At 35.7% G+C, this 27,279-nt stretch overlaps 1 protein-coding gene across 5 annotated transcripts; it reads right to left on the bottom strand.

Annotated features, from left to right (window-relative positions):
• Window positions 1–226: 226 nt before the first annotated feature.
• On the bottom strand, window positions 227–26,862 carry LOC132055314 (probable phosphoinositide phosphatase SAC9). 5 transcript variants are annotated; one of them, XM_059447058.1, is made up of 15 exons: window positions 26,721–26,862; window positions 25,409–25,496; window positions 25,199–25,279; window positions 23,545–24,143; window positions 21,468–21,600; window positions 19,598–20,814; window positions 17,388–17,495; window positions 17,066–17,236; window positions 16,392–16,634; window positions 10,618–11,031; window positions 7,039–7,845; window positions 4,676–4,873; window positions 3,122–3,568; window positions 2,791–3,021; window positions 227–770 (listed from the first exon to the last, which is right to left on the bottom strand). In XM_059447058.1, exons 3-15 carry the CDS (start codon window positions 25,218–25,220, stop codon window positions 489–491), a joined length of 4,872 nt encoding a protein of 1,623 aa, XP_059303041.1. In that variant the 5' UTR covers window positions 25,221–25,279; window positions 25,409–25,496; window positions 26,721–26,862; the 3' UTR covers window positions 227–488. The 5 variants fall into 5 exon arrangements, with proteins under 5 accessions (XP_059303041.1, XP_059303060.1, XP_059303051.1 ...); XM_059447077.1 differs by having other exon boundaries at window positions 25,208–25,279; XM_059447068.1 differs by lacking the exon at window positions 26,721–26,862 and adding an exon at window positions 26,534–26,676.
• Between the last annotated feature and the right edge of the window lie 417 nt (window positions 26,863–27,279).

The raw sequence follows: 27,279 nt of genomic DNA, 5'->3' as shown, positions 1-27,279 counted from the left end.
ACATTAATAGTGATCAAGGCTTCATTCTCATATTAAAATGCCAGCCTTCAGAGGAAGTTTTTCCCCGTTCTAATCTGATAAGGGAAGAATTACATCCATCCAAACAAACTTGGTGTTTTTAGTTATTGTTTTATAAGGTATTTAGGATATTTGGAAGGGTATTTAGGTCTTTTAGCTTTTCAACTGTGGCATTCACACTTCTACAGTCTATAGTAATATAGATGAATTTCGTTAGTATCGCAAACTCCGTTATATCTTCATCATACAAGCTCGAAATTATACATCCAACACTTGCAAAATGTTCCCTTCCGCCACAGCAAATTATACAGAATTTAACAACAATGGAAACTCAAACTCTCTCCTATACAAATTAACATGAAATGAATCAATAATGTTTTAATGAAGCACCTGAAAGCAACAAGAATAAAGACTCCTAAAATACAAAATTAATCATGTAACCGGTAACTTAATTGGTTTGATTATCCTAATCAAACAGCTGAAAGACTAGCCCATTTTCCGAGCTCGTAGGGATCAGCATAATAATACAACTTGATTCTATTAGCCAAAGAGAGTCCTGCTGCCACAATCCGGACCCTAGCATCCGAGTCATCCTGCTCTGATGGATCATCAGTGAATGCACCAACATCTCCAAGAAGCCGAAATGAGATTCGACGAGTACTAATTTGTCTAGGAAAATCAAAGTACATTGCTGTCCCCGCCTTCACTTCTGGCAGTCTGTATTCAGCAACAGTGACCATATTGTGTGGTTCCTGTAGATAATTGTCATGTGAATTGTCTACTGTAACTGCTGAAAATCACATCATATGGGTATAACAGAAACCAGATAACAGTTTGTAGAAATAACCAGACAAGTGATTTTTACAGCTCAACAAACTTGTTCATACACTAAAAACCATATCAATCTCGTGTGCCAATTGGAAAACATTTCCCTTTGTGAAGGCAGAAAACAGGAGGGATTTGGGTCTCCGTCCTGTTTTGGGGTGACCTATCTAGTATTATCATGAATTACTTAGCCCAAGAACTCTTACTACACATAGAAGGAAAGAAAGTCCATATCGCTCAGCTAAAGATGTGATTTTAGTGGTCATAAACCAACACAACATTAGCTTGAATTTCTATTTTTGGCATGTTCACCAAGGATGTCTAGATGCTTTTCTTCTCCATGAAGCAAATTCTAGTTGAACTCGAAGACAAACATATTATACTCAAATGTAATAGATCTTTAGTAACTAAGAGAATAACATAAAAATGTCAATATATGTTTAGCTCCTCATGTCTGTTTGAAGCATTGTCACAAAATTCTCACTTTGATCTAGAGGAAGTAAAATTCTGGTCAACCTTAACCATCCATCACTAGCAGATGAATTCTAACGGCGTTCTGTTTATCCCTATGCAAGCAGAGGGAGACACCACAATGGTAAGGATTTATTGCTGGCGTGGCATATTAAACTCTATATATCTACCTACTTCATCAAGGTCCAACACTACTAGCCTACTGAACACAGGGATGGACCCACAAATTGAATGGCAATCAAGAGGAACGGCAAACCACATCAATTACATGATGAAAGAGAAATCACATGAGCAAGAAGCAAGTCGTTAGGAATCTGTATCACTTTATACAAAGTGAATTTTGTTTCTCTTTCATAACTTTTAGTACAACATGCAAGTATAATTGTTGGATTTATTTATTACTCCATATTTTAGCTTAATTTGATTTGGTTTATATGGAAACTGTTTATTTGTTCTATATTGAATTTTTTGGCTTAGCATATAAGCTCTCTAAGCTATTTAGATAGAACTTTGGTCATAATTTAAAAAATCTTCAAATTTTGTCTCTTTCATAACTTTTTGAAAAACATGCAAGCATATTTGTTGGATTTAGTTATTATATTTTAGCTTAATTTGATTTGGTTTATATCGAAAATGTTTATTTATTCTATATTGATTTTTTTGGCTTAGCATATAAGCTCTCTAAACTATTTAGATAGAACTTTGGTAAAAGAAAAAAATTATCTTCAAATTTTTTGAAAGTCTTGTTAAAGTAAATAGATAAATTATTCTAAAGATAAATTTGAATATCCAATTTGTCAAAAAATAACGAACGTGATTTAGAGATGATGATTGCATCATGAGAGCGCGATAAGAAAGAAGAAAAACAGAGTTGCAAGCAATTCTCGCTTGCTACGTCTGATGCTGCTTCTATTCTTGGCTACTGTGGTATTTATTTGAACCCGCTTGTGCAAAATTCTAGGTCCTAGGTCCGCCACTGACTGAACCATTTGAAACATGGCTGTCAGGGGATTACAGGAGTCTTTCTAATAATACAATTCATGCATGTATCTGTGAGCAAGATTAACTTGAATATAGAACATCTCGCACCAGTGCACACATTTGTCAGCATGTAAGTACAAATAAATAGGCATGGAAGAACTATAGCCATTTGAGGGAGAAACTGACATATATGTTACATGCTGGCAAGAGATACTAGAGTAGTTTTAGTTTACTTAAGATGGTACTTGAAATAATTCTTAGGTTATGCTAATCATATCAAATTTAATCACACCCTGCAGGTCATTAGCAAAGTGGCATTTTGCATTAGTGATGAGATTCATCTAAAATGCATGTGTCTAGTACTGAAACAGGGAAGAGCAGTAGCTTTAAAAGATCAAAAAAGGAATCAGTTCGCAAGAAGGATGTCTAACAGTTTGTTGACAAAGAAATATATCAGTCGATAAAATGTAAATCGCATCAATAGTATCCTCATACCTGGAAAGCAGACACTTGAATATACAATACAGCTGGACATATGAATCTGTCCTCCAATATACAAGAAGAAACATCCCATGGATTCACCTGTGAAGGTGGTGAATGGGTGACTCGAGGTTTTATTGCACTAAAACCGTCAAGACGAAAACCTGCCAGCATCGGTGAAACTGGGGGTAGAAACTGTTCTAAAACAAGGTCGTTGTCAGTTAGCCTCTCAACCTCAGTGGGAACCTGGATGTGGAATGGATTAGAATTATATTTTTCTTTTTTATTGCAGGAGTTTGACAAAACTTTAAATGGTAACAATTGCTAGAGAGAGTTGTTGCTGCACCTTAAATCTGTTTAGTGGAGGAGCTTTATCCAACAAATTGCTTGTATTTATCTGGTCAGAGCCTTGACTTGGTGCCCCAACATCTTTCCTCAATGGGCTTCCAACCACCAAGATTCTTTTAGCATGAAGACATGGGTCACTTTCAACTGATCCTCCAAAGGAAGCACGCCTCACAGGCTCCGCAAATGGGTTCTCCTCTAAGGACAAAAGACTAAAGTCTTTTCCAAAATTTACAGAACTCGAGCCAACTTTTTGTAGACGCAACGTTATCCAAATAATGCGGCATCGAACAGGATTACGGAAAGAAAATTTTACATGTCTAGGCACTTCAGAAGATTTTTCTTGTCCACAAAGCTCAGATGAAGAGGTGATCAGAGATTTCATATCCCATTTCCCCACACATGATCTTTCTTCCTTGTGTATTTTACTGCTTGCCCAAATCTGAACCTGCACAGACAGCATAAGTTTCCGTTATTAAAGCATTAATACAGTGGTGTAAGGAATGAGAAACCACATCAATTATACAATGGAAGAGAAATTGCATGAACAAGAAACAAATTGCTAGGAATCTGTGTCATAAGCAAGTTGGTAAACCTGCAGGTAAATAACAAGTTATTTAAAGCATGAATTCAGCAGCACCAGAGGAATGTCAAACCACATCAATTACATGAGAAATCACATGAACAACAAGCAAGTCGCTAGGAATCTGTCATATGCAAGTTTCATCTTTATGGTCAATCTAGGGCCATTTAAACTTATAGGTATGTTATAAGTTATTTAAACAATGAGCTTAAGAGTAGGAGTAATTGATTAAACATATTGCATAAATTTGTAGACTACTTAACAAAACATTTAAGATTGCTTTTTTCAGGGAAAAAAAAAATTCACAGAAAACAGAATGAGAAACATCTTATTACAATCCGTCCTTCATAGGGAACTCCAAAATTTCCACATCTGAAACTCAGTTCTCCCAAATAATATAATGGGAACATAGGGCAAACTAACATACTACTGTAATCCCTCATCTATGGAACCTCCAGAGAGAAAAGGTAAGTGCCACCTTGGGCGGGCAGAGTAGGCTGGAAGAGAGAACTTTAAATTCCATAGAACGTCCCTCTCCACCCGAAAGAAAGGAAACCTTTTTTCCATTATTTCCAGTTCAATTTATATAGTCCTAGAAGACGGCACATTTGAGGCCTTTTTTCTCATTTCAACATTTTACACTTCCGTCTTTGAGGTGCAAGGTGAGATTGGATAAACAGTTTGATTCTTATGTCTCACCATAAGAAAAAAGCATTCTCTGATGATAAAGACAGGCAAATCATGTAATGAATAACCAAAGGGGTCATAAAATATCACATGCAATTTTTGTTAGACAAATTATAATTGCTTTTGGAAGTCAATCTATGAAATAACTTAAGCTAATAAACTATAACAAATTGCACGATAGCATGACATTTTCATCAGGTCCAAACTGTTTTGGCTTCTCCATATTTGAATATGACACAAAACTTGCTAGAGCTAAAAATCTTGTTAAGCGAGGAGTGAACTTACAACAGGAGCGTCAGCCATCGAGTAGCCACAAGGACTAACTAGAAGAACAACACCACAAACATCAGATAAATCGCCAAGGACAATGACAAAGTCAACAGAGGAAGCACTTGGGGGAGCTCTCCAAAATGAATCTTGTGCTCCAGAATTCAATGGAGCAAGCAACGACATGAATGGTGCAGATCCTGCTGCTGTTTCAACCTACACAACAAGGAGAAGGATCAAATCTACTTTTTTTAAGCCCTTCAAATGTTTCAGTATCATATGCTAAGACCAAAGAGAAGGATATGTCCCAAAACTCAATTTCATACTTCATTTAAGCATAAATGAATCACATTTGGTTCCTGAACTTGTAATTGTGATCATACTTATTTAAACTTATGATGGATCAAACATATATTTGCTTGTAATAGATCAAACTTATTTTAGGAACCAAATGTTTTTCGTCAACAACTTGATAAAGGTCTAAAGTTGAATTTGGTAAAGATCTATTTTGCAAGTTCTTTATCATTTAAAAACAAAAAACATATGCCAAAGAAAATATTTCACTAGATCAAGGATAGGGAGTGAAAGAGAGAGCTCAGTTGAACGTAGAATCAGGAGAGAATTAATCAAAATATTTATTGAAAACACAACCTGTCATCTGTGGTCTTAGCATTTCATATTCCAGTATTTTTTTGTCACTTGCGTACTTTTTCCATGATCTTTCTACTTGAGCCCTCAAAAGAAAATTTTAAATGGAACACCGAAGTGGCTAACCTCTTAAAATTCTATCTTCTTTCTCATTTCGACGAAAAGCTCTGGAAGGCAAAGGATCAACGGAGGGGCTCAAATCGGACCATAATAGGATTGTATTTCTAGAGGTTAATTCTCAAGAAACAAAAACATATTCTACTCTTTAAGCACCAGCCAAAAAATGATAATTATGTAACTCGGCATTTGGTCAATATTTGATTAAAGTTAAGGAAAAAGTATTTGAAATTTAAGTTGAAAAGAGTATCTGGAAGTTGAAGTTGTGTCTAGGCATGACATTCCCATGGAAAAAAATTAAGGTTTTGTGGGTGAAAACCATTATTTCACTTGAAATATACCTCAAACCAGTTTTTCAACTTCAAATTTTTTATTCAAGTTGAAATAATGGATCAAATACTAGAACAAATATTGATTTGCAAATAATATTTCAAGTTGAAGTTTAAAGAATGAAATACTATTGTTTAAAAAACAAACGAGAGGCAGGCGTTTGGAAAAACATTATTTGCAAAACACTGTTTTATAATTTTGACTATTTTTTCAACTTCAACTTGAAATGGAGAATTTGAAGTAGAAAAACTTGATTGGTAAGCATGTCAAGTGAAATAATAGTTATAGCTCATGATTTCAACTTTCAAGTACTTTTTTTCAACTTCAGCTAAATATTGTCCAATCAGGGATTTTACTGGCATTGTTTGCAACAAAAATACAGCCTAAATCAACAGAAAATTGTTAGTTAAGTTGATCTTTGCCAACTTGAAAGCCGCCTAGATGGTTTCTCAGGGAACCTTCATCATACAAATCTCTAAATAAATATAAGCTAGATTTTGAAATCTAAAGACCAATCTTATTCTTTCATATCATTTAGCACTGACCCCAGTAGGAACAACATAGTTATTAGCATACAATACATTTTATAAAGTCACGTGAAGAACGTGATGTGATTTGTACAGTTTCTACTGAAGATTTAGTTGTTAACATTAAGGAGCTTATCCAATAGACTTCTATTTGGAATTCAAAAACAGTCTCTTCCCTCCCTTCCACTTTTGCTTGTTATCACCTATCCAGATCCGCCTGGCAGTCTTAAGCCCCGTTACTGGCTACCTAAATTCCGTTCATCCATCTAATACTATCAACTCTTGTTGCCATCTCAGAACAAGCCCAAAATAGCTTAGAGACCTCCATTCTTCCTATACCAAATTTCAGGCAAGAGAATCTGGTTTTCTCATCAGGACAAAGATAGAGAACTGACTTCTTTAGGAAGTACGGTCGACAAGAATGGCACAATGTTTGAGCTAAAACCTAGGCTTCCATCAAATCAAGGTTCCCCTTAGTCACTGCATCGTCACTGCAGATGATGCTAGATGGAGAAAATAATTCTTTCAACGGCATTTAGTAATTAGGCAAATTAAGTAGAAGCCTTTTGCGTTCAATCCAGTTTTACATCAACCATGAGATGTTGTGTCACTCGCATTTGATTTCCACAGATTCATGAAAACATGGAAAAGATTAAATCACTCCTCTTGCATAAAGTTTTAGAAAAACTAAAACAAGAAACGGTTTTCTAAGAAGAAAAATGCTGTATAATTGGGATTAGGATAGATCCAAAATATTACCGGGTGCAAAAAACTTGCAAAAGGAAACTCAGCAAGTGATTCCTCTCCATTAAATAATTCCGCATGCGCATTTGGAGTAGATTGACAATTCCTCGAAGTAAATCTGATCACATGGTCTACAGCTTTTTGAGCAGCACTATCTGCACGTGCTTTTCTCCTCTGGCCAACCAAAACCCTGATGTAGTCCAAGATCAAAGCCTCAAGCACAACATCAATGCAGCAGGCTTTGCAAATGACACCGTCAAGTGTCATGGAATGATTTGAGGATAAATCAACTGCGTTTGCATAGATTGCTCCCCCCTGGCTGCTCATACCATTGTAGATAGGAACCTCCTTAGAGTTAAACATAGCAAGTAAAAGAGCTCCTTTCCCTGCACAACAAACTTTACAAACCTTTCTCTCACATTCAGAACACACAAAAGAGGTCTGTGCAGCAGCTGAAGTTGATGATACATAAGGCACATTCAATACAGGCCCATTTTCATAATGAACTTGACATGCCCCACCCAAACATCTTTCGCCGATTCCTGCTATATTCCAGAAATCTATGGCGCTATCATCGGCAATCTCAAGACCAATGGATGCAGTAATTTTATCCTCAAGAGAAGCCTGTCCAAGCAAAGCAAGGACATTTGCTATCCTGCAGAATCCTCCCATACGAGAATTGTCAAGCAGTAGATTTGGACTTATACTGGCAGGGTCAACACCAATTGACAACAATGCCCTATCCCTTTCAGCAGCAGAGAGGTTCAGGCGAAAGCGTTCAATTTCAAGTTTCATAGCTGCCATGTAACTTATCTTTCTCTCCTGCATAGTTAAATGGTCATAATACGGGTGTAAATAGATGACAAATCTTCTCCAACTGGATCAGAGTCGGAGTACTACAAATAAACATGCACATAAAATAAGTGAAACTTTTACAAGTGTAACAGCCCCAAAGGACTATTAATAGCAAAATGGAGTTTCATACACAAATTATTAATAACAAAAAATGGATGGTCATGAGAATCATCTTTGAAGAAGCACTGATAGGGAAATGATGAAAGATATTGAGTTCCCACATTGGCTGTGGGATGGGTATTTGGTCTCCTTATATGGTCTTGGGAAATCCTCCCCTCATGAGCTAGCTTTTGAGGTTGAGTTACAGACAGTTGGGACGTTTAGAAATCCAATGATTTTGTTGTTTAGAGCTTCATGGCTATTACTTTTCATCACATTGTAGTTGCGGGACAATCAAACACTCGTCATGCAAATCTATAATCTTGATAGCATATATAAGCAGCCACCTTCCAACCCCTTCTCGAATTGTCTGGGCCTTCTATTTTCTTTTAGTTATTTAAAGTTCTGTAGTTAAACTTTAATCTTCTTATGGGTTTTTCTTTTCAGTCCTGTTATGAAAATTTGTTGTTGTTATTATTTAAATTAGTGTATGTAAACAGGTCGAGTTTCAAAATTTTCGAAATTATTGGTAAAAGCCCATTTTTGGGCCGAGGGAGTAGTTCACATTAAAATAGTCACTTAAATGCTCTCTTTTATACACCCTCTGTTTTATTTTATATGCCAGTATATCCTTATAAGTCCATTTCGAAAAGAATTCCCTAAACCCAAAACCCTGAAACCCTAAAACCCTGAACCCTGAAACCCTAACACATTTCTATATTTGGAAACAATTTACCATTAAACTTCCCTATTATTGTTAACAAGCATCTTTTACAAAAATATTATGCTATGTTCAAGACCACACAAATGTTATGGCATATTTAAGACCACAAGTTTCAGTAGTCTTCATTTCTTCCTTAAACTACATGTCGTTCAAACTATGTCATGTAAATTGAAACAAAGAAAGCATTTATTTACGTTGCCAATGAGTGTTTCCTGAATTGATATTTTACTTTATCGAATTTCTTTTCAATTTTGTTCATATATTTGTTAGTCCAAAGTGCTAATACTAAATAAATCATAATTTAACTAAACATGAAATCCCTCCTTTTCCTTTTTCCACGTGACAACTTGGTCAACTCCTCAAAGAAACTTCTAAGCTCTACATCTTTGACATACTCAAGTACATTAAACTCCACATTAGAAGCTAAATTCTTTAAAACACACTTCCTAATATAAAGAACAACCTTTTGTTACACCCTTTTGACAAAATGCATCAAAAACTCACATTTAAAAGAAAATTTGGGAGAAGGGAAACCTGAACTTCAGAGATTTTAATTTGGAGAATTGGCTCATATATTTTATTAATTTTTCTATACAATTAAGTAACGATTTATCCGCTAGAAAGAACGTTAGTTTGGACTTCACATTCTTTTCGGTTTTTTTTTTTTTTTTGATAACTGTGGTGTCCGGGCCGGCTTGCGCGCACCTCGACTAATTCCACGGGATACCTACCACCTCCCTTCACATTCTTTTCGATATAGGTAAAGGATATCATCACAATTCAACAAGCTAAGTAACAATAAGCATTTATAACTACGACAAGGTGTTTTCATGATTTAGACTGGCTAAGATCACAGTTTTTGCATTTATAGCCAATTCCTAGAGCAGTTAGGTCATCTGAACATTTCTTCTTGCACTCTTAGCAATTACGAGTGTAGAAACATATAGCTCAGTAGCCTATCATAAGTAGGGGTGGCAAATGGGTCGTTTGGGCTGAAGTTGGGCGAGTCAAGATGGGTTGATGCCCAACCCTGCGCAAAGCTTGTTTGGGCTAAGATGGGCTAAATGATGGGTCATAACCCAACCCGCCCAATTTGACTGAAATTTTATTATTTCCTTTTAGAGATTATCAATAAACTTCTTAACAAATCCACAAAGAAGTCTTCATAAACACTAAATATCATATAGTTTTAAAAAAATTTATCTACTTGTACAACCACAAATCCCTTAGGTGTACTACACTACAAATCCCTGCTACAGACTACAGTTAAGTGGAGAAGTATATAACAAATCCCTTATGAGTACTATACTAAGTAATACTACGTACTCTGCCTAACATTTTAAATAGGAGTGGAAAATTCAGCCCAAACCCATTTGACCCGCCCAACCCACCCAAGTTTTAATGAGTTAGGCATGGGCTATATTACAAATGGGCTAAGTGTAGGCACAACCCATCTTAATTCATGACAAAAGCTAGCCAAAGTCAACCCATGAAGCAGCTCAAACTCAACCCATCACTATCCAACCTTCAACCCAATAATTTGATTCTCTTGTAACTTTCAACCTTGAAATAGTTAATTTATCTTAACTATATAATGAGTACTGACATTACAAAATTCGGAGCTTTAGTCATTGTAATTTGTAATTAGTAGCATGTAATTGCATTGAGCTCATATTAACTAACTAATTCCTGAAATATCAGGCTCCTTCAATCTCATCATTGTTCTTTCTTTATTTCATAGTTTTAGGTTTTCACCTTTGCAATAAAGCATTTCTCATGTGTAAATTCAAAATCAGATTAAATTTTTATACTCTTTACAAGCTAAATCATTTACTTCTTCTAAAGTTAAAGAAGAGATTCAGAAGCATAAAAGTAACAATTCAGAAAGTAATATAAAAATCCAAAAAGACACGTACCATTTGGGGTCCCACAAGGAGTTTGTAACAATCTAAATAGCGTTGAGTGTTATTGTCAGTAGGCCCTTTAGACGTGCTGTTGGAAAAAACGTTAGTTTCTTTTGGTTGTTGGACAAAAGCATCATCCAAGAAGTCAAGCAAGTCATCTTCGCCATGGAAGACAGTTTCAGTCTCTGGCTGCCTGTTAGAATCTGAAATTCTGCTTTCACCCGTTAAAAGGTCTACCCATAAGTCAGGAGACGAGTTTGCTTGTGTACCAGTGGTTAAAGCAGAAGCGAAAGGATTTTCCCTGGGCTCAGTCACAAAAGGGTTAGTAACATCATGATGGGTTTCTGCTTGTTCAGAAAATCCAGTGCCCGAGCCTTCATGTTTCAGTATGAACCTCCATGGAAGACACACTCCAAGTATCTCAATCTGCATTTTTTTTACAACAGAGAAAAATATACTGAAGAGTTGAAAATAATGTCATGCAACAGCATGGCTCCACAATTGAGTAAAGCCATCTTACTTAGACCATGTAATTGCATGATAATAAAAAAAATGATGCTTTCTTTCTGTAATGCGTTTCCAAATTTCTTTTTGAGAATTGGATGAACACTGCTATTTTTTCAATCAGGTAACAAAGATTCCTTTTTTACACTGGTAATCTATACTATTATAAATGTGGGAAGCCCTAAAACCAAAGAGTTGATTGACAAAAATACAATTTTAAAAATATGTTTATATTAATAATGATATAATATAAAAAAACCTGCAAAATATTGATTTATATTGTGTAAATAATTGAGTTCGTTCATTAATAACTAATTTTTAAAGAAACTATTTGGCTGTTCGTAAAGAACTTTTCAAAGGATTAGTTGGTTTATTGAAAGGACGCAACTCTTTGTTTATTTTATAATAATATTATTAAATAATGCTATATATAGAGAGAGAGAGAGAGAGAGTTATTCAATCCAGCTTTTACGGTTGGTGTCATGAACTAATGAATTAGCATTGATTTATGAAGGAATAATTCAATTTTTCCACCAATTGTACAGAATATAAAATGATTAAGCATAAAGGGAGAAAGAAATTAAAATTAAAACATCTAAATTTTCATGTCATATTACGTAGAACAAGTGGGTGACAAGAAATGAATGAAATAGTCAATAAGTACACCAGATGGCATTTATTAAAGGGAGCCAAATTATGGATGCAGCACTCATAGAAAGTGAATGTGTGGACTCAAGAATGAGAAGTGTAGAACCTGGCATAATGTGTAAGCTAGACATTGAAAAGGCTTATGACCATGTTAATTGGGATTATCTTCTGAGTATATTGAGGAAAATGGGGTTTGGAGCAAGATGGTTGAAGTGGATGGGTTTCTGTATCAAAACTGTCAGGTTCTCTATACTTGTGAATGGAGAACCTGTGGGTTTTTTTCCTTCTGAAAGAGGACTCAGGCAAGGTGATCCTCTTTCACCTTTCCTATTCCTCATTGCCATGGAAGGACTCAACAGTATGGTAAGATTAGCTATGCAAAAGAGATGGTTGAAGGGTTTTCAAGTAAGCAACAGGCAGGAGGAAAATGTGGAAATTTGTCATCTACTCTATGCAGATGACACTATCATCTTTTGTGATCCAGAAGCAGCTCAAATCAGTTTTATAAGAATGATACTTATAATTTTTGAAGCTACTTCTGGGCTGAAGGTCAACTGGAGGAAGAGCAGCATTTTTCCTATTCAAGAAGTGACTCAAATAGAAGGAATAGCTGGGATTCTGGGTTGCAAGATTGACCAATTACCAACAACATACTTAGGCATGCCCTTGGGTTACAAGCACAAAGAGGTGGGCATCTGGGATGGGATTATAGAGAAAACAGAAACGAAGCTCTCAAAATGGAAGTCTCAATACCTTTCCCTTGGAGGTAGCCTGACCTTGATAAAGGCAGTGTTAGACTCATTACCCACTTATGTGATGTCTTTGTTCCCTATTCCAGCGGGGGTGGTGGACAAACTAGATAAGCTCAGGAGGGACTATCTTTGGAATGGGAATGAGGAAAGTAAGGGTATTCATTTGGTGAATTGGGATGAGGTTCAGCTTGATAAGAAAGTAGGGGGTCTTGGTGTTAGAAATCTAAAACTTCACAATAATAGCTTATTGATGAAGTGGTTATGGAGATATGTGAATGAAGATCAAGCTTTGTGGAAGGATGTAATCAGAAATAAGTATGGTCAGACAAATCAGTGGCGCACTGATGAGGTGGTCAGTACTTATAGTGTTTCAGTTTGGAGGACTATAAGAAACTTGTGGCCAAGTCTAAATGAACAGATAGTTTGTAAGGTGGGTGATGGCACTAAGGTACTATTTTGAAAGGAATTCTGGATTGGGCAAGCTCCTTTGATGAACACTTTTCCTGATCTATTTACCATTTGCAGCATCCCTGATACTACTGTGGTAGAGTCCTGGACTCCACAAGGGTGGAATATTTGTTTCAGAAGAAATTTGAATGATTGGGAAATTGGCAGGGTGGCTGAGCTCTTGAAGGAAGTTGATAAGTTTAAAGGGATTTCTCCAACTCCAGATGTAATCAACTGGAAACATCACAGTGATGGGAGTTTCTCAGTCAGAAGAATACACAAGTTGGAAGTGCTGGAGCAACCAGGAGGAAGAACAGGTCCATGGACAAAGGTGTGGAAAAGTTTGGTACCATCCAAAATCAAGTGCTTCACTTGGCTTGTGACCAGAAAAGCCTGTCTCACCCATGAAGTCTTACAGAAGAGGGGAATGCAATGGGTCTCTAGATGCTATTTCTGCAATGAGACTGCAGAAACAAACAGTCATTTGTTTCTGCACTGTGGAGTGACAGCCCATCTTTGGTCACTGTTCTTCAGTCTCACTGGAAACAGTTAGACCATGCCAGAACACACAGCTGATTTACTAAGTTGCTGGATTAGAAGAGGAGGAAGCAACTCTCAAAAGAAATGGTGGAGAGCAGTTCCATCATGCATCTGGTGGACAATTTGCAAGGAGAGGAATGGGAGGTGTTTTGAGGATAAATTTAATACTCTGCAGAAAATTAAGTGGAACTGTATTGCAAATTTTCATTTTTGGTGTAAAGAAGCAAATGTAGAGGGAGCAGAACAGTTGGTAGACTTTTTAGGAAGCATGTAAATATTTATCTTACTGCTCTTTGTGGATAACTTTTTGGAGGTCTCCAGCATATCCTTAATGCTGAGGAATACAATTTACCAGTTTTCAAAAAAAAAAAACTATCAAGTCAAGTTTAATTGCAAAAGACGTACATATTCAAACTAAAATTGCAAAAGAAACATTTTCTTTTTGAAATTAGTCTTTATGATCATTAGTTATTTATAAGAAAGTATCAAGAGGGTCTTGAACGTTCTTTAATCAGTACTCTAGCACTTGAACAATTACTACATTTTAAGTTCACATAGACCAACCAAATTTGCGAGAAAATGAAGAATATTACGTTGAATTAACATCAATTAAAAAGAGATATTAAAGGTAATATATATTAATATTAACAGTAAAAAGAAAAGGACGGAAAATTGAGGTGAGCTACGCTTCATAACATATTTGTACCTCATAAAATTGAAACAAGAAAATCAGGTGTATCTAATGAAACATTGATTGTTTATCTTCGTAGGTTTAGACTATATCTAATCATCTTGACCCTGACAAATAAGTTACCATGCCACATTGATTATTTACTCAAAGCTTTGATCTAATAATATTGATATTATTTCACAAAACCATGTACAACACGTCTCGATATTCACGTGCAGTGCACGTGCCGAGAAACTAGTGAGTAACAAAAGTTTGTACAGAAGTTCTTCCCAAAAGAAGATATGCAGAGTTTTTCATATTGAAATAAAGGGATGGTGAAATGTTACTTGCCTATCATTCTGCTTTTAGGAATTTAGGTATAACACAAGTTTCTTCTACGCACGTCCAGTTCCCTTTTAAACATTTATCATTGTAAAAGAAAACATATCAATGAATAAGTAAAACAGCACAATGTACACTGATAACTCCCGCACTAGCACTCGTGAGCTTGGAGACTTTCCGACATCTTTCACGCGCTAGAGGAATCTTAAGAGAGTCATCCAAGACGATTTGACGAAGGTCCACAATATGCTTAAGTGGTTACTTACAAGGAAAAGACCCAAGACTTAGCCCATTTAGCTTATTTTAATTAAGATGTAGTTTAAGGGTTTTTGTGGTAATTACTAATGTCTCATGTAACCCTTAGGATAAATAGTTGTTATTAGGGTTTTAGTACACGAGCTATTGTTGAATTTGGATGATTACTCCTTGGAGCATTGGGGAAGAACCCTTGTATCTCTTCTTTGAACCTGTCTTGGATTCTCCGAAGTAAGGATTTCCATTTATGAGTCAATTCTCTTCTCCCATTAATTTAATCTAGTAATTGAATGTAATTTATTTATTAGATTATCGTTTCATTCTTCAATTTATCCTATTCTATTTCTTCTTGTTGAAAATTGCTTTTGTTACTGCTGATTTACTAGAATAATAAGTAGTTTAGTTGTAGGATGAGTCTACTTTATTCTGCAGATTTTCTGTTGTTAAGTTGGCTATTTAAAGTCCTCCTATGCTTAATAAAATTAATTGAGAGACACTTTCAATCAATATTTTCAATCTTTTTGCTGCACCGTCTTTTAGAAAACCAACACTTCTCCCTAATTTTCTACGTCGTTCTTGTATGTTTACTTGAATTCCTTGCTTCATTGAATTTGGTTGTTATCATTCTGCTTTTAGGAATTGAGTTATGTCCCAATTTTCTTCGACGAATATCCAGTTCCCTTTTAAGCATTTCTCATTGAAAAAGAACCCATATCAATGAATAAGTAAAACAGCACACTGTACATGATTGCCTTCAACATGTATAAAACATGGGAAAAGTAGAAATAAACTTATGATAGTAGATGATAAATGAATATTAACACCACAAGGCAAATATATATATATGTACATCAATAAAAAACGAAAGGACAGCATACAAATGTTGTCCTTTATTTAGAAGCAATTATAAGGTACTTACATAATTCTACCTTATCCAAAGAGGTACTTAAGTAATTCTAACGAGTAGCTCATAGTGGATCAAAGTAGTGAAGAAAAGTTTCACCTTATACAGCTATTGGTAAGTCTAGAATACCTCCATAAGATCAAATCAAATTACTAGTTGATTGCCCTTTAAGTCACAGAGACCTTAGACTTCCCAAAGAAAAAATGAATACGTTCAAAAGCAGCATCTTTAGATCTTAGAGATGCTTTTCAAACAAAAATCAATCAAACTGACAGAGACAAAAGTAAATCAACAACCCCTTGACTATATTTAGGAAATTAAAGACAAAAGTAACAGGTATCAAAAGAATGTGGTCCAGAAAATTTATGTATTGTTTTTCATGCATCTCGTATGCAGCGTCCGTACCTTCTATCAAGTGGTTCATTTTCTTTTATTGGTTTGTGTCTACGACTTTGTTTCTAATATACTCCACTCTATTCACTACTACGCAAACTTTTTTTAATCTATATAACAACATTACACATCCAACGACACTTGGTGGGCTTCATTTAGTCATGCACCGCTGTCAAAACTTAGGTTAGTCATCAGACTTGGACCATGTCTTCTTTTTCATATGCAGAGAGATGTAGTCAACACTTTCACACAAGACTATGTTAAAGGGTGTAAAAGTCTATAAAACAAAGAAAGGGTGCCTAAAAAGTAGAATTATCTTGTTTCTTTGTACCTCACCGAGAGTTATAGGGCCTCCACCATCCGCAGCAGGATAAAACGTGAGTGCAACAACACGAGTAAGAAAATCCACTTCTCCTTCAAGTTCCTCAAAATCATATAATAATGGACGGGTGGATGTATCTTGAGCATGAAGGCGTGCACCTGCACCAGTGATAGCCATGTCCTCTGCGCTAATTGGTCCCGACAATGGTATCAAAATATTTGTCCCGTTTGCACACTGTGGTATAGAAGCTCCCTGTGAATAAATTCATGTAAAAATTGTGAACTTTTGACAGTAACCCGACATATAGGCACATGAAAACTTTTTTAACTATTTTATTTTTCTGTGAAAGGTTTCCGTTTTCGGACATTTGGTAGGATACGTCGTAGCCTGTAGGAATACCAAAAAAAAAAAAAAATCCTTTATCAGGGAAAAGGAGATATAGATGCATGTTGTTTTCCCAGTAACAGATGGAAAGCGCAAATATCGGCCTATCCTACAGACACACCTTTAGCTATTATCAGAATCTAAAAGGCAAGGCACAAAACACTCATCACAGTTGAGAGAGAAAATGCCTATTCAGCAAATTGCATAAGCACCGCGTAGATTTGAATTTTATGAATAGCAAAGAAGCAAGTAACAACCAGGTACAGGCATAATAATTTCACAATAGAAATGTAACAGACCTCCAGAACAAGTTTAAGTCCATCCAGATAACGCCCTGTCCTGACATCAACTGTTGATGGGAACGTTGAATCATCAGGACCATGTGCAACAGTGAGAAGTAGCTGACAAACATGACAAGGCTCGGCAAGGTAAATAAAAAGTTCAACTACATCAGTAGCCTGTGGGGTAACCTGTATGAAGATGTGTACACAACTGAGACAAGGTGCACAATGCTGCAGGATATAGATGAACCTACTGTAGATGAAACAGCAGGGGATTTTATACTGTAGATAATTCTTTTTATCAAATAATTTGCAGTATAAAATGCCGAAAGGTAGGTACCCATGTCATTGCTTTTCTTTTAAAACTAAGAAGACTTGCTCCACCATCAGAAATTGGAAACATGTTCACAATTGGCTTTAGAAAGCATCCAGTGGGACGGGAAGCGACCTGTCAAAATCAGCATAAACTGTGATATAGCCGCTATGTAGTGATAAGAAACGGTGACAGAATAAGTTTCAAATAACTTTCACAATAAAAGGTTAGCCTCAACCAAAGATATAACCTCAACTACAAAAAATTTGACGAAAAATTTCTCTGATTACAAAAACAACACACCCAGCGTAATCCCACAAGTGGGGTTTGGGGATATGGGGACTTTTAGGCTTATGCCACTTTTATCATTCAGCTTAAAGATAATTCAACTGGAAAATAATTTCCTCTTTAGAAGGAAAAAACTTCAGCAAAACTTTCAGGATGTTTTTGAATCCAGGCAGTATGGAAACCAGAACGTCATTTTAGTTTGTAAGTTATTACATTTCCATATGTGGTGTCCTGTTTGTCTTTGTCAAATCATAATCAATGAGTCCACACATATATACACCTCGTAAGTTAGGAATCTGGAAAATAGTGACTTAACATCTTGAATCCCTTCGGAGTCGATTGATGCAACCTATTGTTCAATAATTTTGGGAGTTATCCTTTCCGTTGCCTGTTTCAATATTAAGCCTTTCTTACCACATCTATATTAAATCTTTTTAATTATTGAAAAAACAGTTTTATATACAAGATAGTGCCAGAAAGATGATTCATGGACAAAAGGCATTGCAAGATCAAGAATAAGAGCCTGGCATGAGTGGAAAACATGAATCAAGAGCAGTAAAAGGAAAAAAAAAAAAAGGCAACAAAAGAAGCCTGCATAATCTGCCCGCAAAAAAACATAGTAACAAACCATGAAAGATCCTAGTTGTTATGAACCAATAAGAAACCAAAACAAAAGGATTCTACTCTCTGTTGTGCAGACTCTTCAGAATCCCTGCTGCACCCGTGTTGACAAGACATGGGTGTGGAATCCATACCAGATTTGGTCGATTTACCTTGGTACTTTGACCACATTCTATGACCGAGAACTACAGATTGATAGGGTATTTGGTTTGATTTTTGGGTTTATGTCGTATATAGAGAAAGTTATAAAAAGTAAGAGAATGCTTTTCTATTAACGAGATAAGAATAAAATATTGGTGTTTATAAAGAATGAAGTTTTATTAGTTTTAGTTCAATAACTTTAACTAATCAAAATATACACTCTATATGTCGTAATATACATTACTTGGCTGTATCCCAGCACCTGTATCCGCACTCGGATCCATACCCCCGAATCCTAAAATTTATATGATGAAGAATCCGACCTCTATATCCGCATCCAGATCTAATACCTGCACCCGTATCCGAGCAACATAGATTTTACCCAATAAAACGCTCTTCGGTCATGTACTTGTCCAGGATTGCACTTTATCAAGCTAAAAACACCAAATATCCAATATAGTAGCTAGAACCTCGTTCTCCACTAAAGGTTGGATGAAAAGATGAAAGGCGTGAAGAAGCAACATGGATTACAAACAGTTAGGATCTTTTTTTTTTTTTTTGGGTGCTGTCCGGAAGTAAATGGGAAAGGCAGAAAAAAGTGAAGAGATATGCAGCTTCTCAAGTCAGCATTTCAAACCCTCTGACACTAGAAATAAGTTTCCTTCATCTCCATTCACCCATTAAAAACTGCAGGGGATTATCAATGTGTCATCAAACGGGATCATCTCCTCCCACTGAACCAGACAGATTTCTCCAAAGCAATAGGTGGAGTAAGTTATCTTCCTTTTCACCTTCTCCTCTTCCTTTCCCATTCCCAACAATATCCAAATAAAGCACACTTTTGAGGAAATTATAGAAGTTCAACGTGATTTGAACAAGTTGTGGTTCATGCTTATGGATCAAGAAGAATGTGGGAAAGGAGAACCATTATTGTGATGTATACATAGAGAAAGACCGAGGTTGCTAACAATTATCAAAGATTTGAATAAAAAAGCCACTTCCTCGCTTATATGGTGATCAGGTCAACTAGGATGTGCTCACTGGGTGTAAAGAAATAAGCTTAGAAGAATGCCAGTAAGAAGCTAAAATTGATAATTCAAGAAAACAATAGTTAAAGCAAAAGAAAAGAAAATGAAAGAAACTAGAGTCACATGTAACAGAGTGTAGGAGAAAAATATAAAACATACATGTAATGGCTGGATTGGAATTGACGGGAAATGCTTGAAAAGCCTTAATCCAAGAAAAATCTCTAGTTGCTTCTGACGAGAACTATCTACAACAGCATTCTTATATCTTCTCTGAAGGGTAATTTTCATATTCTGCGCAGCAGAAAACTGTTTAAATTTGCCGGCTTCTTCATTAAATATGCTAAGAATTTGGCTGTGCATAGCTTTGGAGCCAGTATACAATGTTGCGTGGATATCACCAGCAAGCAAAAATAAATCTGCTAATTGAGAGACAGGTGATAAGATTGTCGATCTCTTAAACTCATCAAATGTCATATCAAATCTCTTCCAGGGTTTATCTGGACAGGGATGATTCCAAGTGGTTGTCCTTGTGTTGTGATCAATAAAATATGTTTTCCCAGTTACAGCATCAGTCCGTTTCTCCCAACCAGGGGGTAATGGAGCTGTGTATCCCCCATTGTTGTTATATGACTGATACCCATATGCCAAATCACTGTCAAGTGATATACCTAACCGTCTGCACTGCTCCATAAAAACCTGGAGGGCACCAAAGAAACTAGCAGCATTGGTCCTATCTAAAGAATCAGCGCAATTGAAACGTATCACTCCATTTTGATGCGATCTTAAGCAGAATGCTCCATCAATGTCATCACTGTAAATTACTTCACCTTTGCAATCTTTGATGCGCTGAAGAGAAGGCAGATAATCCCCTTCAGTGATGCTAATAGCAACTGTGGGTGCTTTTAGAAGGTACCAAAGTCCTTCAATTGTTTGTTGTTCTCCTTTCAACTTCACACTGGCGTGCCAATCATAGTTTATTAAATGAACCCGAGTATAAGGTAGTTTTCCAACTGATCTAATATAATTCAAAGATTCCTCAAAATGCTGAACCAAAATCGATTCTGATTTGCCTTCACCATTCCTAAGCAAGTTGACACATATAATTGGAACAAAAGCACTCTTTCGCTGATTTCCACTAGCAGCTATATCTAGGTTTCGTGCATCATATCTTTTAGTTAACCTTTGATAATATTGAGCACTTCCTTTATAAGGGTCACGATTCGAGACATAGATTTCCGCTTCTGCAGCAGTTAACTTCAACTCCGCACCCCACCACATAGGAATAGTGCCTCTTCTCCAGATGTAAGTATTGAAAGGAACACTTTGAACAGCCCTTTTGGGAACCCAAACAAGTTGCTCACATTCAACTTCATTGCCTGCGCATCAATCAGTAGCGAAATTAATAGGGATCATAATTACAATAACGTGCCTCATTTACAGACTCGCAATAGATTACAAATTGACAGATATCGTTTAGTAAACATCTCACAGATTCTTTTTCTTGCAAAAGTATATGTCCAGCATATCACACAAAATTAAACTATCTAAACATCATTAGGTTTTATAAAATATTTAATCAGAACATACCGTGCTGGAAAATTGAAATTAAATTAGATATAGAACGGATACCACCATTCTATGCAGAGAACAGAAAGTATACACTAAAGGCATATAGTGGATCCCTGGCCCATTCAATCAATAATAGAATGAGCACAGAAATGCTCGAGAAAGAAAAGAGACAACTACTTTGCACCAGAGATAAGGTTTGAAACATATGTATTATCGCTAACCAAAACATGCAGATCCTGCAGAACTATGTCAAACAAACAGTAATGGAAGAATAAATGAACAAATGCAGAGCTATTATAAAGGAATATTCTTAACCATATCCATAAGAACAAAATCAACAAAGAACAATAATAACCTGGCCTCCTTTTTCGACAAGTGATATAACTTGTGCTGTTCCCAAAGGCCAACAAAAGGAAAAGAAAAAATCAAATTCAAGATGTACAGGGTAATTTTATGCTACCTGTACTATAGCAGGAATTCAAGCCCCTTGCTAGATACCGAGTCCCAGGGTGGAGCCTACTACGTCGAGCAGTGAGGGCAACAACCCCTTCTTTCTGACCTAAGCTTCCAAAACTTCGGCATTCTGCAAAGCCCTATGGATTATCATCGTCCCAATGAGAATTCATATATCACATTCAACATAATGGTTCATAACAGTAAGACTTTTGACCCTATTTATCAAAAAAAAAAAGAATATTACACCTGAGGTACAAGTTTTTCCTCTTATTTTTTCTTCTCTTTTTTTTTTTTTTTTTTTTTTTTGGGGGTGGGGGTTGTACAGACGGGAGATGACAGATAGTTACAACTTCAGTTTCTGATTCAGATACAGCCAGCATAGGTAGGAATAGAAGAACAAAGGCATGGAATACGCTGGAGCTAGAAAACAGCCCAGACAGTTACCAATAAAATTATCAAACCAGAGTAGTAATGCAGTTCGACCTCCAATTTAACCAACAATCTAATGGTTCTTTCTTTATGTTTTTGACAGTTATCAGAAAGTTTTTGAAGTCCTAAAAGAAGACCATTTGTTAAAATATGATGTGGAATGATCATGTCTTCATCTTACTAGCATTTTAAGTTAAAATGCAGAAGAAGAGGGAAGGCGGTTGATAAGACTTCTCACATAAACACTCAAAACAACCAGGACAAAAGATCAAAAAACAAAAAGTCATCAGATTCTATTTGTAACAGTGACCATTGTACAAAGGACCAACATCATAGCCATGAGGAGTCTATCCATGAAAGGATCAGATGATATTTCTATTCAAGCATAAAAGAATGAATTTGACACATATTTTCATAATTTTATGTCTTCAACTTCTGAAAGGCTGGCACAGAGCATATAACTTATAACTTACTGATGAGCCAACTAAAGCATATCCTATTTTTTAAAGCTCAGGTGGATCTGGAGGAGGAAAACCCTTTTCCTCAATAATAGAACCGAGAGAGCAAACATTACGATTTCACTTCGAATCCTGGTGCTTTGGTTTCAGATTGCTGGAATAGTCACAACCAGTATCTTGATTTTCATAGAAACTGTTTTGATTGGGAAATTCCTAGGATGGCCGTACTTTTAGATGATCCTGAGAAGGTGCTCCTAGAAGAACGGGTACCAGATACTTCCATATGGATTACGAAGGTAGATGGAGTTTTCTCAGTGAACTCTTGCCATAAAATTCTGGCGATTATGGAAGTTGAAAGCTCCTTACGAAGTCAGTTGTTTATGTGGACAGCTTCGCACGATGCATGCCTTACCCAAGGCAACCTTAAGAGAACAGGTATGTGTCAGCCATCTATTTTTGCACTGCACAGTAGCAAGACAGATCTGGTCGCTGTTTTTTAATCTTTTTAGAGTCTCTTTTGCCATGCCCTATGCAGTAAAGGATCTCCTAGCCAGCTGGGCATTAGGGGGATGAGAAAATCAGTGAGGAAAATTTGGAATACTATGTCAGCATGTGTTGGGTAACATGTAAAGATGCTTTGTGGGGAAAATAGAGGCTGTACACAAGATTAAGTACACTTGTTTATGGTTTTTGGCCTTTTGGTGTAACCTGTGGGATGTTAAAGATGAAAATAGTATGCTTGACTTTATAGACTCACTACAGAAGTAGGCTTTTGTATAGGTGGAATATACCCTTTCTTGTTCTGTACGGAATGATCCTAAAATATTTTTTTTGCCTTGGCACCAACTTAGTGCCAGATTTCTGTTTTCAACAACTACTACTTACCAGTTCAAAAGAAGAAGAAAAAAAGGTGTGCAAACATTACGGAAGAAGTGCATAACAAAAAGCTTCCTTCATAGGTGGAAGGAGATGAGAGAATCTACCAAGTTAACTACAATTTTTACATCACAAGGTTTACACCAAGTACAAAAAGTGAAAACATGAGGTTCTTATTGTTTCACAGATCATAAGGCTTTGCTTTGTTTTTCTTTCTTCTTTTTCCTTGCATCATACACATACCAGTGGAACTCATTGCAAGTATCAAATGCCACACAAAAAAGTACAATATCTAAGGTACCAAGTATGAAGTAAAACCTGCAGAAGAACAACACAATGCTCTGGAAGTCCAATCTTTTTGAAGGGCATTGAAAACCATTTATTCCACACAAATTCATCATCAGGATTCTGCAAGGGCATACGACTTGGAAAAGGTCTAGTAATGTCCCGCGATTCACAAAAATAATGCTTGCCATCAATATCAAGCTCCGTCACTTCTTGAACATTCTTTGTTTCACCTTTGCCCAATGGCTGAGGGTTTTGAAGTGAAATCTTGATCCATTGGGTCTCAGTTACAGTATATACACATCCGCCCCCAGGCAAATTTGGAATGCTGGCCGACAACTTTGTCGCAACAAGAAGTAAACCATAGCTCCCAAGAGAAGCATAGCCTAACACAGCTCTGGCATAGATTACACTCTTGCACAGCCATTTTGAACCATTTGTCACGTAATCTAAGGCTTCATTTTGAGAATTGAAAATATCATATCCTGTCTTTGCATTATAGCGAAGATTCCCAGTTGTGGGATCAACATAGATCACCTGTGTATCCGTCCTTGAAGACAAACTAACAATAATGTATACTTCACTAGATTCCAGAGTAACAACAACAACAGATGTATCCCGCAAACGTCCAGCTGAAGTGAGTAAAAAACAAAATGAGTGAACATGCCAGAAAAGTAGGCTAATGCACTAAATTCAATTCTACAAAAAAAAAAAAAAAAAAAAAAAACTTTAACGGAGAGAATAAGTTATACAGCCAGTACAGGTTAACTCTTTTCTAGCAAGCGAAGATGAAAAAAAAAGATAGTTTTAGCGCCACTAGCATGGTAACTCATACTAGCTGTGTCCAGCAAACAGACCCAACCAAGAACACAGACCCCCACAATTTGTTCCTGCAGATTCAGTACTCCCATTGGATTTAACCTCCAACAGGCACTTCTAAGTAGCAAATGAGATTGAAAAATCAAGATGAATGGAATTGAATATCCCAGTCAAAAGTTCACATGAACATATAGCTTGGTGAACAAAGACAAGTTGCATGCTCAAATAGAACCAAGTACTTTTCTTAGTGAAGTAATCTCAATAAAAGGCATCAAGGAGATGCAAAAAGTACATGATACAAGATTTGAAAGACTTATCTCCGGCTGAGAAATAGGTTCTCCCCTCCATCGTGGAGGAGAGAAACTCACCGGAAACGGACCAAATCTAATCAGAAAAGGTATCTTTTAAAATTGGCTAATTTCCCAAGAGTGAGTTCCCAAGAGAAAAGGGGCTTTTTTGGGACAGGTGGAAACTCACGAAGCATATCTTATACAAAAAAGGGGCTGTGATCTAGAAATATCTTCCTAGTAGACAACACCATTCATCGTACCAGAACTAAGTAATGTAGCCTTTTCGTCAATCATTCAGGATTCTCACATAAAATGCACACAAGAACGCAATTTCCGATATTTACCACAACAAATAACTAGAAAAATCGCACTGCGGCTAAATTCTTATGAGTTACCATTTTTTAGCAAAGAATTTCCAAGCAACTGACTGAGAAACAGGTAGTAATAGTTTAATGTCCAGAACCAAATTTTGCATCCAGGAAAAGACTAACCATCACTGTAACTTAAAATATGTGCATGTAGAGAGAAAACAACAGTAAAAGCAAAAACAAGAATCTTCTTTAAGAATTATAACTTACAAATCTTACCAGGTGAATCCATGTCGTGATAACTAAATAGTTTAGGTACTCATGAGACCTTTGAGAATTATAATTCCAAATCTGAAAACATGCATGGAATGAAAAATGTCAGAAGATTACCAAAGAGGAAAAAAAAATGTTTGCCTCATTTCTTTCCTATAGGAAAAAATTCTCTTTGCTATATAAAAAGGCAGAGTTCATCTAACTCACCCAAATTTACAATATCTTCACTTCATCGACATCCTCAAAAAATGCACCTTTCTGGCACAAATTCTGAATAAGGTTACGGCTTTCAACTCTGCAAAATAAATATCCCAAGTCTGACAGTTCTATTCCATATGTTCCCAAAAGCAGTAATGAAATTGAACTACAGAAACAACATGGCTTATTCACAAACAATACCACCAGAAATCCTAATCTTATCAAGATCTTTAATATCCCTCTGTTTCATTTTGTTGCCTTACTTTCCTTTTTAGTCTGTTTCAAAAAGAATGCCTCTTTCCTTTTTTGGCAACTCCATAATTCCAACTTTCCACATAGGATATTTAAGACCACAAGATTCAAAAGTCTTAGCTACTTTCTTAAATTTCGTGACAACTCAAAACCAGAAAAACAAATTGCAACAGATGGAGTATATTTTATGGATCCTTTAAAACATCATAAAAACCTACCAAACAACTAAGTCCAAATTAAGCTTCGCTAACCAAAACAGGAACCTAATCAATAAACACTTAATCTACATCGGGTGTCTATACCTATCAAAGGAACTTAATCTAGCAATTACTCCCTCTGTCCCAATTTATGTGACACTCTTTCCTTTTTAGTCAGTTCCAAAAAGAATTACACATTTCTATATTTAGTAACAATTTGCCTTTAAACTTCCCATTTTACCTTAATGAGATGATTTACAGCCAGACAAATATGTATGGCTTATTTTAGACTACCAAAATTCTTCCTTTCATTCTTAAACTTTGTGCCCAGTCAAATATCTTCACATAAATTGGGACGGAGGGAGTAAAATTTAAAGTGGATATATCACCTAATCATGATTAACTGATAAATTGTATATGAAAGATACATGCCCTTGTATTCATTAATTTGGTAAAGTTTTACGACTTATAACCTCCCAAATTACCATGTAACTCATTACCAATATTATAATTTGGAAGAAGAAAAGTCGAATATTTGAAACTTGAAAAGAAATCATTTCAGCAACTAATTAATTGATATATTGTGAATCAAAGAAAACAAAAATTAATGAAGAAAACCCTGTAAGAATTGACGGATCACTTTAAAAATAAGAAAGTAAAAGGAAATCAATCAATTTATACTCACAAAATATTCAAAGATTGAAGCAAGCAAAGATCCAAATGTAATTTAGAGGTTGAAATCAGATCAGAATAAGTTGGAGTTGTGTTGGGTAATGAAAACATAATTAATCAACAACAAAAGATCAATATTGATCCGGTATGCATTCGAATACTGGTCAATCAAAGAATAATTACATCAATAAAAAGCTGACCTGATGTTCAACGTTTTCCTGCTACACGAGTTTCTGGATTTCAATACCCAGTCTTATATTATATTAAAAAGTAATAATAATGATTTTGGGGTTTCCAATTTTATACTAGTAGCAAGTTTTGTTTTCTCTCTTTTATATTTTTTGCATACCGGGGTTATTTTATTTAATAACTCCCTTTGGTCTAATTTATGTGTCTCCCTTCAAATTTAAAGAGTTCAACAGTTTAATTTTGACCATAAATTCTGCCATAAAATCTTCAACTTCTTTAAATTAAAACTTATAGATTTGAAAACTATGTAAAAGGTACTATAAGTAATAATTTAAAATATTTTTAAAAAAGAATATATGAAAAAATTACGTTAAAAAAGTACATGTTTGAATCTCGAAATGCAAAAATTGTCACATAAATTAAGACAGAGGGAATAATATTTTACCAGTAAGTAATTTATTTATTAAACTATAAATAAAATAAAAAAGGATATAACATAAATATGTGGTTGGTTTTACATTAGAAAAAATTAAATAAATTTATATTTTCAATTTTAATATTTATCTTCTT

The sequence above is a fragment of the Lycium ferocissimum genome, chromosome 1 (assembly GCF_029784015.1).
Source record: "Lycium ferocissimum isolate CSIRO_LF1 chromosome 1, AGI_CSIRO_Lferr_CH_V1, whole genome shotgun sequence".
In the NCBI taxonomy this organism is placed as follows: Eukaryota; Viridiplantae; Streptophyta; class Magnoliopsida; order Solanales; family Solanaceae; genus Lycium; species Lycium ferocissimum.
The sequence above is the reverse complement of the archived record's forward strand: the minus strand, read 5'-3'. Positions and strand labels throughout refer to the sequence as shown.

Coding starts and splice junctions, on each gene's coding strand:
- LOC132055314 (XM_059447058.1), bottom strand. CDS start 25,220: ATGGATTCACCTGGTAAGATTT. Junction 17,496..19,597: donor TTCCAATCCAGCCATTACAT/GTATGTTTTATA, acceptor TGATTTTGACAG/GTCGCTTCCCGTCCCACTGG. Junction 16,635..17,065: donor GACTTAAACTTGTTCTGGAG/GTCTGTTACATT, acceptor ATTTATTCACAG/GGAGCTTCTATACCACAGTG.